This window comes from Poeciliopsis prolifica, unplaced genomic scaffold, assembly GCF_027474105.1.
Source record: "Poeciliopsis prolifica strain line A6 unplaced genomic scaffold, Auburn_PproV2 SCAFFOLD145, whole genome shotgun sequence".
NCBI classification, from domain to species: domain Eukaryota; kingdom Metazoa; phylum Chordata; class Actinopteri; order Cyprinodontiformes; family Poeciliidae; genus Poeciliopsis; species Poeciliopsis prolifica.
This window is the reverse complement of record NW_026562520.1, coordinates 132938-150682: the sequence shown is the minus strand read 5'-3', so window position 1 is coordinate 150682 and position 17745 is coordinate 132938. Positions and strand designations below refer to the sequence as shown.

General features: G+C 41.0%; 1 protein-coding gene across 1 annotated transcript; it reads right to left on the bottom strand.

Moving 5' to 3' along the window:
• Positions 1–424: 424 nt before the first annotated feature.
• On the bottom strand, positions 425–16942 carry LOC129355782 (bcl-2-like protein 13). The gene is given in 8 exon segments (XM_055025392.1): positions 425–1366; positions 7635–7763; positions 7832–7904; positions 11150–11177; positions 11180–11305; positions 11981–12070; positions 15136–15320; positions 16816–16942. Coding segments are annotated over 7 exon segments (1512 nt in total). The 5' UTR covers positions 15260–15320; positions 16816–16942.
• Between the last annotated feature and the right edge of the window lie 803 nt (positions 16943–17745).

Sequence of the window (17745 nt, the reverse complement as noted above, 5' to 3'; positions counted from 1 at the left end):
TGTTTGATTTTCTTCTTTCAAGGCAGGAATTGTCTTCCGTATTTCTGCCTTCAGCTCCTGTTTTACAGCAGCATTAAACCTTCATATTTAAATATTTCCACTCGTCTCTGGGGGAAAAATATTTTATTCAAAAAGACAAAAACCTTGTTGCATGTGCAGTAAAATGTGCAACAGATGATTTTTGTACCAGAACTTCCTGCCTGGATTCACAGAAAATAAAATATTTCATTAATATTCATTTTTCAAAAAATCTAAATCTCTTTTGCTTCTGGAAAAGTTAGAAAACCATAAAAGGTGAGACAGAAACGTGCAGAAGACAGAGTGAGGAGGAGATGATCCTGCTTCAGGGCCCGGTTCTTTTGGACCGGGCCGACCAGAGAAACCCGGCACTAAGGAGCTTTTACATCAAGAATAGGACATTTATTTAATTAATTTCTACCTCCTCCCTGCACAGAATCAGGCTGAAGGTCACTGCGGCGACCAGAACCACAACCGCTGCGCCATACAGCAGAACCGGGAACTCTTCCTCCGATTCTGGTTCTGGTGTCGCTGGGGTCTGGGGCGACTCTTTCGGAACCTCCAGAACCGGAACTTTTTCAGCCAGGACCTCTGGCGCAGGGGGCTCAGAAGAATCTGGTTCCGGTTCTGGTTCAGGCTCAGTGTTCTGTTTGGGGATGGACACTGGTTCTGGCCGGGTTTCAGGTTCTGCTGGTTCTGGTGAGACTTCCTCAGCTTGAGTCGTGGCTTCCACCTCGACAGGCACTGGGGCGGGTTGAGGTTCAGGTTGAGGTTCGGGTTGAGGTTCGGGTTCGGGTTCCGGGTCGGGTTCTACCCCAGCAGCAGGAGGCGGGGCTTCTGCTTCTGGGGACAAACTCTTAGGCGTCTCCATGGCGACGGGCTCCTCGGGAAGCACCAGGGACAATGGCGGCTGTGCGTGCAGAACCGGGTCTCCGAGCTCGACCCGCAGCGCCACCAGGTCGCTCTCGGACATCAGCAGGCTCATCGTGTTCTCCATGGTGTCGCCGTCGCCGTCCTCCTCCATGAGTTCCGCCTCCTCCCGCTCCACATGGACGATGTCGGAGTTGGAGGAGTTGTTCTCGCGCTCCTCGGACAGCGCCACGCCCTCGCCGCCGTGAAGGTCCTTCACGTCTTCGGGGTCCATCAGGTCGACCTGCGCCCACGACTCGTGGCCGCCCAGGGACGCCGGCAGGACGTCCGTCTGCCAGGAGCTGGGCTCGCCGCTGTCGCCGGTGCTGAGCGTGCCGGGCTGCTGCTCCTCTGGCAGGATGTAGATGTCGTTGCTGTCGTCGGCGACGGCCGCCGCGGGCTCCTCGTCCTCGTTCTGCACCAAGCTCAGAACTTTACCCTGCGACAGAACCAGGCAGACAAGATGGCGGACACACATCAGAAGCAGAAAAATAATGGCTGCGTTCACACTGTAGGTTCTGATTCCCAATCCAGTTTGATTCGGTTTGAAATACAAATTTGTTCTGCTTGGTTGTTCCTGTCCCTGATCATTTAGTGCTTTACCTTTAGCACAGCTAATGTTTGTTTTTTAGTGCTTTAGCACAGCTGCTGTTTGTCTTTTAGTGCTTTAGCACAACTAATGTTTGTTTTTTAGTGCTTTAGCACAGCTAATGTTTGTTTTTTAGTGCTTTAGCACAGATAATGTTTGTTTTTTAGTGCTTTAGCACATCTAATGTTTGTTTTTGTGCTTTAGTACAGCTAATGTTTTTTAGTGCTTTAGCACATCTAATGTTTGTTTTCTAGTGCTTTAGCACATCAAATGTTGTTTTTTAGTGCTTTAGCACAGCTGCTGTTTGTATTTTAGTGCTTTAGCACAACTAATGTTTGTTTTTTAGTGCTTTAGCACAGCTAATGTTTGTTTTTTAGTGCTTTAGCACAGATAATGTTTGTTTTTTAGTGCTTTAGCACATCTAATGTTTGTTTTTGTGCTTTAGTACAGCTAATGTTTTTTAGTGCTTTAGCACATCTAATGTTTGTTTTCTAGTGCTTTAGCACATCAAATGTTTGTTTTTTAGTGCTTTAGCACATCTAATGTTTGTTTTTAGTGCTTTAGCACAGCTGCTGTTTGTTTTTTAGTGCTTTAGCACAACTAATGTTTGTTTTTTAGTGCTTCAGCACAACTAATGTGTTTTTTAGTGCTTTAGGACAGCTAATGTTTGTTCTTTAGTGCTTTAGCACATCTAATGTTTGTTTTTAGTGCTTTAGCACATCTAATGTTTGTTTTTTAGTGCTTTAGTACAGCTAATGTTTTTCAGTGCTTTAGCACATCTAATGTTTGTTTTTTTAGTGCTTTAGCAAATGTAATGTTTGTTTTTTGTGCTTTAGTACAGCTAATGTTTTTTAGTGCTTTAGCACATCTAATGTTTGTTTTCTAGCGCTGTAGCACATCAAATGTTTGTTTTTTAGTGCTTTAGCACATCTAATGTTTGTTTTTTTAGTGCTTTAGCACAGCTGCTGTTTGTTTTTTAGTGCTTTAGCACAACTAATGTTTGTTTTTTAGTGCTTTAGCACAGCTAATGTGTTTTTTAGTGCTTTAGCACAGCTAATGTTTGTTTTTAGTGCTTTAGCACATCTAATGTTTGTTTTTGTAGTGCTTTAGCACATCTAATGTTTGTTTTTAGTGCTTTAGTACAGCTAATGTTTTTTGTGCTTTAGCACATCTAATGTTTGTTTTTTAGTGCTTTAGCACATGTAATGTTTGTTTTTTAGTGCTTTAGTACAGCTAATGTTTTTTGTGCTTTAGCACATCTAATGTTTGTTTTTTTAGTGCTTTAGCACATCTAATGTTTGTTTTTTAGTGCTTTAGCACATGTAATGTTTGTTTTTTAGTGCTTTAGTACAGCTAATGTTTTTTAGTGCTTTAGCACATCTAATGTTTGTTTTTTTAGTGCTTTAGCACATGTAATGTTTGTTTTTTAGTGCTTTAGCGCGGCTGATGTTTATGATTAGTTCTTCAGCTTTATCACAGCTAACCTTTTAGTTAGCAATACCCAGAAGAGGAGAAGGTCCAGGACAGAAATCATTCAGCCTGTGATGCATCCAGAGGAGCTCCAGTCTGGTTAACATGTTCATTTCAGACGCCGGTTATTTCCACCATGATCTTCATATAAATAGTTCGGTAGTTCAAGTCAAAAATACTTTATTTAGCTCAAAGTTAAATTCATTGTTCTCATAATTTATATCATCTAGTCTTTGATTAGTTGTGGGGTTGTGAATATTTTCATGATTTCTGGTCCATAATTCAGATTATAACCTGGAACACGCTGTGGATGGTAAACAGGATTTAACCGGCAGTGTCAGTCGTTTGACTGACAGGAAGGGCGAACGGTTTGACAACACAGCAGACAGAAAGCGTCTGACAGAAGAGCGATTCACTCATTTTCAACCAAAGAATATCCAGAACTTGCAAAAAGAAAATAACTGAAGGTTATTCTCTGCATGTCAGCTGGTGAGAGCAGAGAGATTAAATCTGGGAACGCTCCAGAATTATCCAACATCCGTATTCTCCCTAAGCTGCTTTACATGTGGAACAGCAGGAGCACTTTCCAAAATCCTCCAGAATGGCCTTCCAACACCAATCAGCTGCTTTTCACCCACATTAACAGACATTTAAAGGCAGTTTAACAACAGCAAGTCACTATGAGCCACAGATGAAACATTTCAAACATGAAGCTTTACCGTTTTATCCCAGCTAACCTTCAGGTCGGTCGTGCAGATTTGCGCGTTGCTGACCTTGAACTGTGCTGCAGCTGCCAAACATTAACCTACGCTGGGCTTCGTTGCCAGACGCAGATCTCCGCCCTCGCCTGAAGACAAACCCAGACGGCAGATTCCTGGGTCGGAGCCAGAGCCGCCTCTGTTTTTCACTCTCACTGAAATTCTAATCTGACCTGAGATCAGCACAGGCAGGGCGACACACCGAGGAACTTACCAAACTAAATCCCTGAACTCATCAAAACAAAACATGTTAGCATCGTTTGGAGACTGCAGTTCTCAGAGATGCACATAATCAACATTTATTGACTAATTCGGCTCCAGTTGATTGGGTCGCATCAATAAGTTCACCATCTTGGCACCAGGAGCAAATAAGTTCTGAAAATGATTCAGATTTATTTGGTTAGAAAAGTCGCTAAACACAGCGAGAAAGTGGCTGCATATGTGCAGAGTAGAGCTCAAACGATTGATTATTGAAATAATTGGCCTCTAATTTAGTAATTAATTAATAACTGCGGTACAGACTCTAAAAAAAGCCGTTTTTTGGAAAAAAACATGTCCACTGCAGTAATTTAGCCAAGACTGCACACAAAAAATTGCATTAATATTTAAAAATCTTCTTAAATCTCTTCTACCCAGATCTCCTGCTGTGCAGTTTTAGCTTCGCCTGGTTCAGATTCTGGAAAAATTAGTCACCGTTTGATTATTGATCAATAATCAGCAGGTCATCCCTACACTGTATTGATATTCAGTCCAGCAGAAAAGATGGAGATTTTCACATTCTTGGCAATATAATGATCATTTTCTAATTCTATTAGAAAAGAATTTGATTATTTGCATTTTAAAATGTCTTACTAATATTGTACATAAAAGGCAAAGTGTTTTTTATCTGATTAATCGATTAATCACCAATATAGTCAATTATTAAAATGATTGTTAGTTCTAGTCCCAATTTTCTTATTTAAAAAGTAGATTTTTAAATCACATAAAAGAACAGAAATTGTGTTCTGCTGCTGATCCAGAACGGGTCGTGATGAACGTGTTCCACCCTGGAGCCGGTGAGCGAATCGCTTACGTAAGTCCGGGAGCTGGCTGCGGCGTGAGGCTGCGGCGCGAAGCTGCTGCAACGCAAGGCTGCTGCAGCACGAAGCTGCTGCGGCATCAGAAATGTTTTGCATGTTCCCAGATATCCTGCTTTGACTATCAGCTGTCGGGTTCACAGCGTTTCACCTTCATCCTCCCAGGATTCAACGACTCAAACCGCAGGAGAAAATGGCTGACGTCAACTTTGAGATCAGCAGTTTCCAGAAGGAGAAGGACGGCCGGCTGGTTCTTTGCGCTGCCAGACCTGCAGAACCCGACCCGGGCTTTGTTCCTGCCAAACCGACTGTGAACCACATTAGGCTCATAATGAACCTCATTGTTTTCTGCTCCAACAGTCAAAACCCAGCATCCTGCTCCGGTTTCATCTCAGAGACGTTAACAACGGCCTGGCAGACAAAATACATGATCTGGAGTACGAAAAAGAAATACGATACAGAGAAACAAAGTCGGGCTGAAACGATTATGATTAATCGATTATTGACATAATTGACATCTAATTTAGTAACTGATTAACTAAAGGAAAAGGCCATTTGAGATAAAACATTTGTCTGCAATATGTTTTAGCCAAAACTCCTAAATTATGATTTGCATATTAGATTTTTTTATATATATACTCATTTCTAACATTGTACTAGAAAGGCTTAAATAGTTCAATGGAAAATCTGTAGAATGCAACTATTTTTATGCAATTAATTAATTGTCAGATGAATCGATTACAAAAACAATCGTTAGTTTCATCCCTATAAAGAAGCCTGAAGAACCACAGGAGGCGGCAGCGGCCATGTTGCCAGGAAGAGGAGACCTTCTCAGCACCTGGAAATGAGTTTGGGTTTTTGTCGCTCCACAGGAAAACGTCTCACCTCGGCGTAAAGTCCTGCGGCGCCAAATCGCACCTCAGCGCACAAATCTGTGGAGATCCAGCCGGACAGGAGCCACAAGACAGAGCTCAGGTCGCAGTTCGTGAGTCGGGCGCCAGCATGCAGCCGTCAAAGTGGAAGAGATGCAACTTTGCTCCCACTGGCTGCTGTCGCTCGGCCGGCCCTCCCCTCCCCGCCTCTTTCCTCTTCATCCCTTCATCAGCCATCCCGTCATCTGTTCAGCTGTGACGCAGCGTTGTGGGAGAATGCAGCTTTGTCTGCAGTAATGGAGCGGCGATAACGTGCCGAGTCACGTGGCTTCTCATCAGTGACCTCGTTTACAGCCAGCAGCGCTCCCCTCACTTCTCCAAAGCAAACGCTGAAACGACGCGTCGATACGAGACCTGGAGCGTTCGCCATCGATGACGACCAGTCAGTCCGATTTTTAAATGACTGCAGCCTCTAAAACAAATAAAACGTCTTCCAAATCTTACTTCAACAAGGAACCACCTTCTGTGGGTCTCTACTGTATCGTTTATAATTTATAGAAGTTTGAGTGATTGTTATCACAATTAATTATGTTTAAAAAACTGTCCATATTTCAGGGATTGCTAATTAGACTTTTTAAATCAATAGCTGTCACATTTAACACAGATTAAATGAAGTGAAACAAATCAAACATCTTTATGTGACTGGCAGGATTTGTTGGAGTCATGCAATAAGTTGCTGCTGTCACAGCAATAAGTTGCTGCTGTCACAGCAATAAGTTGCTGCTGTCACAGCAATAAGTTGCTGCTGTCACAGCAATAAGTTGTCTAAAAATGCAGAGATTAATCAGTTTTCTTGTTTTCACAATAGTCCCACAAAATATTGTGGTAAATCTTCAGGTTCATCTTCATCTGGACCAGTGCTGCCCGTTCCTGTGAATGACGGGAGAAACGGATCCTATTTGGATTTTTGTTCTATAATTTAGCAGCAATAATGGTTCTGAATTGAAACTGTTGCTCATCTTGTTGATTTATCCATCGAAATGTGACTCATTAATTACAGACCTTAAAATTAACTCTATTAAAAAGTCAAATAAATACTTTGGGGAATCTAATAATTTGAATCCGATGTTATTAAAAACATACAAACATTTATTTAACTTTCTTTAGTGATAAGTACATTAAGTTAAACTGTTCCAGGTCTCCTGAGTGATTGATTGATTGATTGATTGATTGATTGATTGATTGATTGATTGATTGATTGATTGATTGATTGATTGATTTCCTATAGCAGCATTGACTACACTCAGACAGATTGTTTTCAGTTGAGTTAATAAACTGAACCTGGACATTATTTCATTATTTTAAGACTCCAAAGCAATAATTTGAGCCTCAGAAAGTTAACATTTCAGTTATTGCAGCTCATTTTATTAATCAAATTTGATTGAGCCAATGGTTTGTAGAGGCTCTCAATAATTCTAAAATCACAAATTAAAGGTTGGACCTTTCTATATTTTGAAGAGAATATACAGAAAACATAAAAACCTGTTTTTAGCATTTTAAGCCAACAGCAGGTGACTCACTGCTGCTCTCCGGTGGCTAATTTAGCAACTGCATGTCGATCTGAATGTAAACGTGCAGAAAGTCCCGTTTCCATGTTTTCAGTCTCAGATGACAGAGATAAAAGGTCACAACTCTTCTCCTACTGTGAACTGAAGTTGTTTTTGGAGAACAAATTTCCATCTTCTGACTTTAAAATCAGTCAAACATCTGGATTTTTATTTCCGGTAACATCCGAGGAGACGTCCTCAAAGTTTAACGCTTTACGAAAACGACTCGCCGCCATCTCTTCTTAGTTCATCCCATAATGCAACACAAACCCAGGCTACGGGAATCCCTGTGGGACAGTTTGTAGAAGTTTTCCCCTCTGCGATCGAACACTCACCCATCCTCCCTGCTGGATGATGAACTGCGCCTCGTCGTCCTGCAGGCAGTGCAGCCCCAGCTGCAGCAGCGTCTTCAGAGGCTTCCCTTCATACTGCAGGGCCCGCAGCAGCAGCAGCGGCACCAACACCTGTCAGACACAGCCAATAACGTGAGGAGGCTGCGTCACATGACGACAGGAAGAAGCCACTGGCTCACCTTGTTCCAGCACGATTCAGTGAGTCTGGCCAGATCCAGAGCTGTGCTCTGAAATCTCTGGTCGTCCAGAGGCCTGAAACACGCAAACATTCAGCTTTACAAACACCAAACAGCACTGTCACTGAAATCTGGCCGCAAAGAAAAGAAGTAGTGCTGAAACGATTAATCAGATTAATTGTGATTCATCAGATTAATTGTGATTAATCGATTACTGAAATAATCATCATTATGAAATAATTTTGTAAGCAATTAATCATTAACTGGAGAATACACACTCAAAAAATGGCAATTTGCTGAAAAAACACAACATGTTGAGAGCAATAATTTAGCCAAAGCTGTACAATACATAAAACTTTCTACTTAGACTAAAACCCTTTGACAACAGGAAGTGGATTAAATAAGTGCTCATTGATTCCGCCTCCATTTGAAACAGAAAAGTAGTGGAAAGCTAATTATTCTGTTATTGGTTATTTCTTGTTTTTGTAAACCTGACTGAAACAAATTAAAAAAAATATCAATAAAAACAATTTCTTTAAACTCCTTAACTGGCAGTTTAAGCTTCATTCAGTTTAAATTCACTACATGAATGATGTTATTACAACAAAATGTTTATTTTCTTCATTAAAAAAGAAAACTGAATTATTATTTGGAACATTAATGGACTTCTAAAAATGTTTAAGGGGTTAAATGAAAAATCCGTACAATATTTTATCCAATTAATTGTCAGAATAAGCAATATAATACTCCATCCATCCATCCATCCATCCATCATCCATCCATCATCCATCCATCCATCCATCATCCATCTATCCATCATCCATCCATCCATCCATCATCCATCCATCCATCCATCCATCCATCCATCATCCATCTATCCATCATCCATCCATCCATCATCCATCCATCATCCATCCATCCATCCATCATCCATCCATCCATCATCCATCCATCCATCATCCATCCATCCATCCATCATCCATCCATCCATCATCATCCATCCATCCATCATCCATCCATCCATCATCCATCCATCATCCATCCATCCATCCATCCATCATCCATCCATCCATCATCCATCCATCATCATCCATCCATCCATCATCCATCCATCATCCATCCATCATCCATCCATCCATCATCCATCATCCATCCATCCATCCATCATCCATCCATCCATCATCCATCCATCATCCATCCATCATCCATCCATCCATCCATCATCCATCCATCCATCCATCCATCCATCCATCATCCATCCATCCATCCATCCATCATCCATCCATCCATCATCCATCCATCCATCCATCATCCATCCATCTATCCATCCATCCATCATCCATCCATCCATCATCCATCCATCCATCATCCATCCATCATCCATCCATCCATCCATCCACCCATCCATCCATCATCCATCCATCCATTATCCATCCATCCATCATCCATCCATCCATCCATCATCTATCCATCCATCCATCATCCATCCATCATCCATCCATCCATTATCCATCCATCCATCATCCATCCATCCATCCATCCATCCATCCATCATCCATCCATCCATCCATCCATCATCCATCCATCCATCATCCATCCATCCATCATCCATCCATCATCCATCCATCTGTCCATCCATCCATCATCCATCCATCCATCATCCATCCATCCATCATCCATCCATCATCCATCCATCCATCCATCCATCCATCATCCATCCATCTGTCCATCCATCCATCATCCATCCATCCATCCATCCATCCATCCATCATCCATCTATCCATCATCCATCCATCCATCATCCATCCATCATCCATCCATCCATCCATCATCCATCCATCTGTCCATCCATCCATCATCCATCCATCCATCATCCATCCATCCATCATCCACCCATCCATCCATCCATCTATCCATCCATCCATCATCCATCCATCCATCCATCCATCCATCCATTATCCATCCATCCATCCTCCATCCATCCATCCATCCATCCATCCATTATCCATCCATCCATCCATCCATCCATCCATCCATCATCCATCCATCCATCCATCCATCCATTATCCATCCATCCATCCATCCATCCATCCATCATCCATCCATCCATCCATCATCCATCCATCATCCATCATCCATCCATCATCCATCATCCATCCATCCATCCATCATCCATCCATCCATCCATTATCCATCCATCCATCCATCCATCCATTATCCATCCATCCATCCATCCATCCATCATCCATCCATCCATCCATCCATCCATTATCCATCCATCCATCCATCCATCCATCCATATCCATCCATCCATCCATCCATCCATTATCCATCCATCATCCATCCATCATCCATCATCCATCCATCCATCCATCCATCCATCCATCCATCATCCATCCATCCATCCATCCATCCCATTATCCATCCATCATCCATCATCCATCCATCATCCATCCATTCATCCATCCATCCATCCATCCATCCATCATCCATCCATCCATCCATCATCCATCATCCATCCATTCATCCATCCATCCATCCTCCATCCATCCATCCATCCATCCATCCATCCATCCATCATCCATCCATCATCCATCCATCCATCCATCCATCATCCATCCATCCATCCATCATCCATCCATCATCCATCCATCCATCCATCATCCATCCATCCATCCATCCATCATCCATCCATCCATCCATCCATCCATCCATTATCCATCCATCCATCCATCCATCATCCATCCATCCATCCATCCATTATCCATCCATCATCCATCATCCATCCATCATCCATCCATCATCCATCCATCCATCCATCATCCATCCATCCATCCATCATCCATCCATCCATACATCCATCATCCATCCATCCATCCTCCATCCATCCATCCATCCATCCATCCATCCATCCATCCATCATTCATCCATCCATCCATCCATCCATCCATCCATCCATCATCCATCCATCCATCATCCATCCATCCATCCTCCATCCATCCATCCATCCATCCATCCATCCATCATCCATCCATCCATCCATCCATCCATCCATCCATCCATCCATCCATCATCCATCCATCCATCCATCCATCCATCCATCATCCTAAAATAATTGTTGCTGCATTCTTGTCCAACATCAGCGTCTGACCTCATAAATGCTCACATAAAGAATACTGAGAAATGTCAACAAGCCGAGCGAGAGCCTTTGTGCAGATCACGTCTTGCTGCGAGTTGAGCGACTATCTGCAGCAGGATGGAGCGATAGCGAAAGCTCACTGTGTGAAACTCTTTGGTAAATATTTCCACAGCTCTGCTCACCCTGACAGGAGTTTCTCCACGGCGGCGGGAGCTGCGGACCGAGCTCTCGGGACACGCTGTGCCCAATGGCGGCGAGGCACTCCTCCACGGAGTTGTCCGGGTTCGGCGGGCAGAACACCACCGACTGGCGCAGGTCGAAGTCCGACTCAGAAAACGCTGAAAACAGGAGGAAGATGCCATGAAACAAGAAAAAGCCGCAGAACTGGAAACTTTGATCAGAAATGAGGTTAATTAAGGAAAAATAAAAACTTTAAATTAGTTACTCAACACATCAGACAAGCTTTCAGACTGAAAACACCAGAGAGAAGTTTCCTAAACACTAAATTGGTGCAAAAATGTTTCAATATTAATAAATGTTTAGATGAATTTACATGTCAAAGGTCAACCAGTCACCTGCACCCACAAACTACAAAAAAAAAAAAACAAGTTTAGCTGCGCAAACATAGCAATTAATTTTGTTAATGTGGAGAGCCAAGTTGATCTGTTTAACTTGTATTTTTAAAAAAGCTTAAAAACGACAAACAAAAACTTGTCCTTGCACAAACCAGCACAGCTGATCGACACCGTATTCAATCTGACTTTGTAAATCTGGACTGGCTGGTTGACCTTGGATGACCTCTGGAAACATTTGTTCACATCTTCCAAATGAGCAGAAAACAAAAACTTTTGCTGCACAAGCGTCGAACAAACGTTCGACACCAACTTCATGTAATCTGTTGGAGGAGGGGGCGGGGCCAGTGATGGGGTCAGGGATGGAGGCGGGGCCATTGAAAGGGGGCGGGGCCAGTGAAAAGGGGCGGGGCCTAATTCACTCAGGCAGTAGAAACTTACTGTCATTGACTTCCTGCTCCAGCTGCTTCAGCTCCTCGTCGATTTGCTGTTTCATTCGTCTGCTTCTCTCCCACTCCTCCTGGGCGTCTCCTTAACACATCAGACCTGGACCAGCTTTAAATCTGTATCTACCAACTCAAATATTATCCTGCATTTATCTGAATATTAAAGAGCGGGTTCGGTCAGTGTTAATAATCCTCTTAATCCTTGTTTCTGCTCCACCTTGCCTGATAAATAAACTAGTTTATCCTCATATTATAATCAATACTTTTACTGAGATTCGTCCCTGTTTAAAGTTTAAACGGAGACGAATCCTTTGCAAAAGCCCCTGATGGCTGCAGCCTTATTTTACACTTTACTCTCTGTAGGCAGGAGAACCTGGACAGGCAGCTGCTGACTCCTAATAAAACACAGAGGAAAACCCGTCAGAATGACTTTAGAGCAGCTCATGTGGAAGTAAATTATTCTAGGCGAATAGCAGAGGTCTAACCAACCATGCGAGGCGTGGAGGTTTCACACCAGCAGGCAGATAATGTGCTAATAATCTTTAAAACTTTTAGCGCACTTAGTTTTGCCTAAATTATTTGTTTGGATGAAATTTGATGTCTGTGGAAGTTTTGGTTATTGACTTAATAATTTGTCAAGTAGTTAGAACAACTTCTAGATGAGCCTCTGCTGCAGCACCTGAACAGAATAATTAGGTCATGAAGGTTCTGGAGAACCGAACCACGCTGGAGGTGATGAAGCCTTTTCAGTCCAGTGTTTTGGACCTGTGGCTCATATGAAACCTGCAGGACGGCCAGCGGCCCGGAGGACCGGAGTTTGACACCTGTCACTTCGAAGTTTATATTCATGCTCTTATTTTGACATTTGTTTGCACACCTGTTCTATTTCCTCTTTTTTTACAGAAACTTTATGAAGCAAGAGGTTGGAGCTTCAGCATTAGCTTCCACTAAATGCCATGTTGGTACAGCCCTTTACCTTAGTACTTTAGAGAAAGTGGAACTAACTTTTCAAGTCCATCTTTTCATCTCCTCGAGACAAACCACGTTACGCGAGTCACATGATCAACTACCAGATGTTGCTACTGGGGGAAACCATGAAGAAGAAGACAACAGGAAGCAGCTTAATGACTTTTTAACGAGGGATTTTAATTTGTTTCGTTTTTAATGGAAACGTCACCATTGTAAAATGGTGTTCTTTTGACATTAGCAGAATATTGACAACGTTCTGGTCATTTGCAGCTGGTAGCACATCCTGAATAACACTATGATTGTTATAGACTAGCTCTGTGATCCACCTCCTTTGCTTTTGCCACTCCTTTAAATATCCTATTTATGTTGTTAGACTTGAAGAGATGGTTTGAACTTCCTCATTCTTTCTTTCTGTGGTCATCTTTGCAAGTCCTCTGGGATTTGGGGTCAAAGTTCAGATATTAACTGAGCGTTTGAGATGCTAATCAGATGTTCCTAAGTGTAGAAATAACAATTTGTTGCCATAGTAACACTATGTGAAAGTAAAAAGTAAGTGAAAAATATTCTTCCCAATATTAACTGTCCAAACAGCAACAGTTAAACCAAAACATGAACAAAACTTTATAAACAGACCCAATCAGAACCACCAACACAAAAGGACAATAGCAACCAATTAAAATAAAAACTGAAGACAAAAAAAATCTGCCTCCCTTATTTCCCCTTTGTCCCGTTCAGCCCAGAGACTCGGGGCCGGGCTGCTCTGCTGCCTCAGCAGGCAGCCGGTCAGACCGCTGTCCGCCGTCTACTGGTGTGAGAGTAATCCTACGATAATTGCTCATGACAGGCTGTCACAAACTGGACCGGGTCGAGTGGAAAGCAGGGATCAGTCGGTCATTTGGAAGTTTTCAAACATTCTGCAACTCAATACCGCCTCTCTTCTGCTCGATTTATGAACATAAAGCAAAATAGAAGCAGCTGTTTGTGTTTCTTTCACTGCTGTTTAATGTGGAGAAGCACCAGAACCAGAACATCAGCGGGAAATTAAGGATTTGGGTTCAAATATGCAGGAATGTGGGGAAATAACTCCTGTATTTCCAAAGTAAGATTTCAATAAATAAAGCAGACGTTTCTGTCAATCTGGACAGATATGAGAATACAGATGAGTTGAAAGTGTCTCAGATGAAGGTGGATTCAGATGTCGACTGAATGCAGACATCTGAAAGCCAGAGAGCTTTCAGATGTCTGCATTCAGACATCTGAATGCAGACATTCAGGGCTGGAGAACAGGTGGCTACACGCCCAACAACCCAAAATACTTTGAGTTGCTGCGACATGAGCATGCACCAGGGCTGCAATGATTCAGCAAATCGCTCTGCAATTGAAATTTCTCACAGTTGATGAATGGTAAGCACCATTAGTCTGATCTGGCCAATATTGGTTTGGGTCGGCATACGGACACGTTGCAGTGTGACGTCACACACAGGATCTTGCCCCCCTGCTTCCTGCTAGAGGCAAAAACTGCTCTGCTACAATGACTAGCATTGGTTTTAGCTGAAGTTGCCAACATAATGAGCTAGATCTTAAATGTATGCGTGATATCTAGAAGAAAAAGGGATGCGATGCTTTGCGATTAATAGCCAGCATTACAAAAACTAGACAACAAGGTCAGGACAAAGTTTTAATTAAAAAAAATTTAAACTTTATTGAAAGAGAGGGCAGTAGGTAAGTTATGCTAGCTTGACTATGAGAACCTTAACAAGTATATGTGCTGCAGAATTTAGTGTGTTTTGGTTCAGTTAAAAAAAATTATAATAAGCCAACCAACTCTGACGGATCATCAGGAGGGCAGGGGCTTAAATTAGGCAATCAACCACTGCTGTGTTAGCTTAGCTAATAGCAGCGGAAGCTAGTCTACCACAAAAAAGATTTTTTTACTTCAAACTTGAGACTTAAAGTAACGTTTGAATCATTTTGCATTTTACACAGCAGAATAATTTTTTATGTAAAAACACAACAATAAGGAGCTGATTTGCTTTTTGACAGCATTTTATGTTTTAAATATTTCTTCTGCTAACTTAAGCCACTACTACAGAACAGGCAAGGCTATTTTTCATTCTGCTCGTCAGAATAATCAGTAAATTACTCATTTACTAAGAAAAGCGTCACAAGCGTTTCCCTCACCTAGCTCTGTGGTCGGAGTCCGTGATCTGCGGACAGGCAGCTTTCTCAGGAAGTGCAGCACAATGTATTTGGTTTCGTAGTGGAAACATGGAGGCACAACGGCCGAGGCACCAGAGGATGTCATGATCACAACGCTTCAGATTCACAGGCACATCAAGTTTCACTGTCAAAGCTGGACGACTGGCCTGGGGAAGATTAAACCGCTTTTTAAGTTATACAGCCTTCTGAATAATCATGTTTTCTTTCAAATAACAGTAACATTTGAAAAGAATCCACAGTAGGTGTTTGTTTTTAAACGTGTGTTTACTTAAGCTCCATGTGATTTTTCAATTATTTAAATTTTTCATTAGAGACTTACATAAAAACCTAAATAGGACATTTATAATTCATTCAAAATAGTGTTCCTTATATGAACACTATTCATGTAACGTTATTCAAAAATTAGCCATTAAATTCAATGAGCGAAACCATAGGATGTTCAAACAGACTGAAGGTTAAATTAAATTCTTGTTAATTTTTTAAAATCATCAAGTTACATTTTCAGACATATGAGTTTTGGTTTTTTTTTAAAGTATTATTATTATTGATATTGTGTATTAAATAAAGGATTTACATATTAATCTAATTGTTGCTCTATTTCACATATTTATTGCAATTTTTATTTAAATTATTGCCTGAATATCACAAGACTCCCTGGAGATTGATGTAATATACCAGAGAACTTTGAAATAACAATAATAAAACAAGTTGAAACACTTTTTATTATATTTAACAATAAGTGAATTAAAAAAAATTAAAAGTAATAATACTAATAATAAAAATAAAGTACATAATCTGAAAAAGTCAACATTTTATGAATGATTTTCACTTATTGTTTAATTTTCTAATATCTGAAACATAAAAAAATACTCATATGCTATTTATTTTATATATGTTTTTCCAAATTCATTTACGTTATTAAACGTCCAAATTTCTATATATTAATTCTATCCTGTCATATTGCCCCTGGTGATAGTTTATAATTTCAATTAAAATATCACCAGATCCAGAAATACAAAACTCATTAAATGTTTAATGAGTTTAAATATTAAAACTGTTTTTTTTTTTCACAATTATTTATTTTTGAAAATCCCTTTCAGACACTTAACCGACTATAAATTATTTAACTAATTTGTTTAATGGATACATTTATATGTTTATTACCAAAGTCATTTAATTAATGGCTTATTTAACTTTTTTAAAACTTTTTTTAGATAGTTTTAAATGAGGTGGCGCCACGCGGACTGGCAAAATATGTCAAGTCAACCAAACTATGAAAACACTTCCGGTGTAACTGTCAAATAAACCACATGCTGCCCAAATTAATTTAAAACTAATAAAACTATTCAGATTACACGCAGTGTTAATAGCAGCATCAAACCTGGTTACGTTTTCATTAAATAGCAGCATCACGGTGGTGTAAAATATTTTCAAGTACCAATAAGTGATCAATATTATCTGGTGAACATGCAAAAAAGCTCCTGTCTGATATTTAAAGGGAAAAACCCCGTTTTTAGTTAAACAAACGTTGCTGGAACCCCGGAGTCTCTTTGGAAGCTACATTAGCTAGCTTAACGTTTAAACTGCCGAGAAATTACTTAAATGCAACTTTCTAACGCTCCCGCGGGAGCCATTTTTCACCGTCCTTGTCCAGAAGGAAACCAAACGCTGACAACCGCCAGGCTGGACGCTGTTGTCGCCACCACCCCTCGCAGCTGCGGGATGTGAAGTGAGCGGAGCGCCGCGGTCGGCAGCAGCACCAACAATGCGCTCCGAATGGATCGCAAGCGCGCGAAAATGAAACACCGGGCTTCCTGTGAAATCCTTCAACAAAAACTTCCGTTTGCCACAAAAAACGTGCGTAGCTTCTGTTTATATGTGGAAATAAAGCGGATCCTTCGAACCGTTTGGTCAGTGTATATGTCCCGCCGTTTCCCACCTTTTCTGTCCTTCTAATGTCATTGTCCTTCTATAGCGTATTTTACGGTCTAACGATGCATTCAAGCACATCTCGTATTGTAGACGATCCACATTTAAATGGTTTTAGAATACGTGAATCAACTCTTCCTCACATCCAATTTCACCAGAGATGGTTTGGTGCTTCATAAATAAAGTTATTCACCATCTAAAAGAAAGTTTATGGTTGGAACGTTTAAACTTGTCATATTTTGTCAAATTACAACACGTTTCAATGTATTTCATTGGGATTTTATATGGAATCCAAATGAAGCCATATAAAACAGTGAAAACAGTGATGATCATATCTATTCAAGCATCTTCATTTTAAAACTCTTGAAACTCCAAGCTTTGTACAGCTCAAACAAACATCGACTTGTTGCTCTTATTAGTTGAATTGATATGTTTCTGAATAAATTTACATCATGCAATTTAATCGTTGTTGTTGAACTTTGATGTCATCTTGATTTATACAGCCACATAAATAACACTGATTAAATTACTGTGTAAAAGAAGTGTGTGATTTTTTCTCATCGGGTGTCACAAAGCTCTTCAGTTAGTCAGTGTTATTTCTGGAAATGACATAAACACATATTTCCGACTTGAGTGAATGCA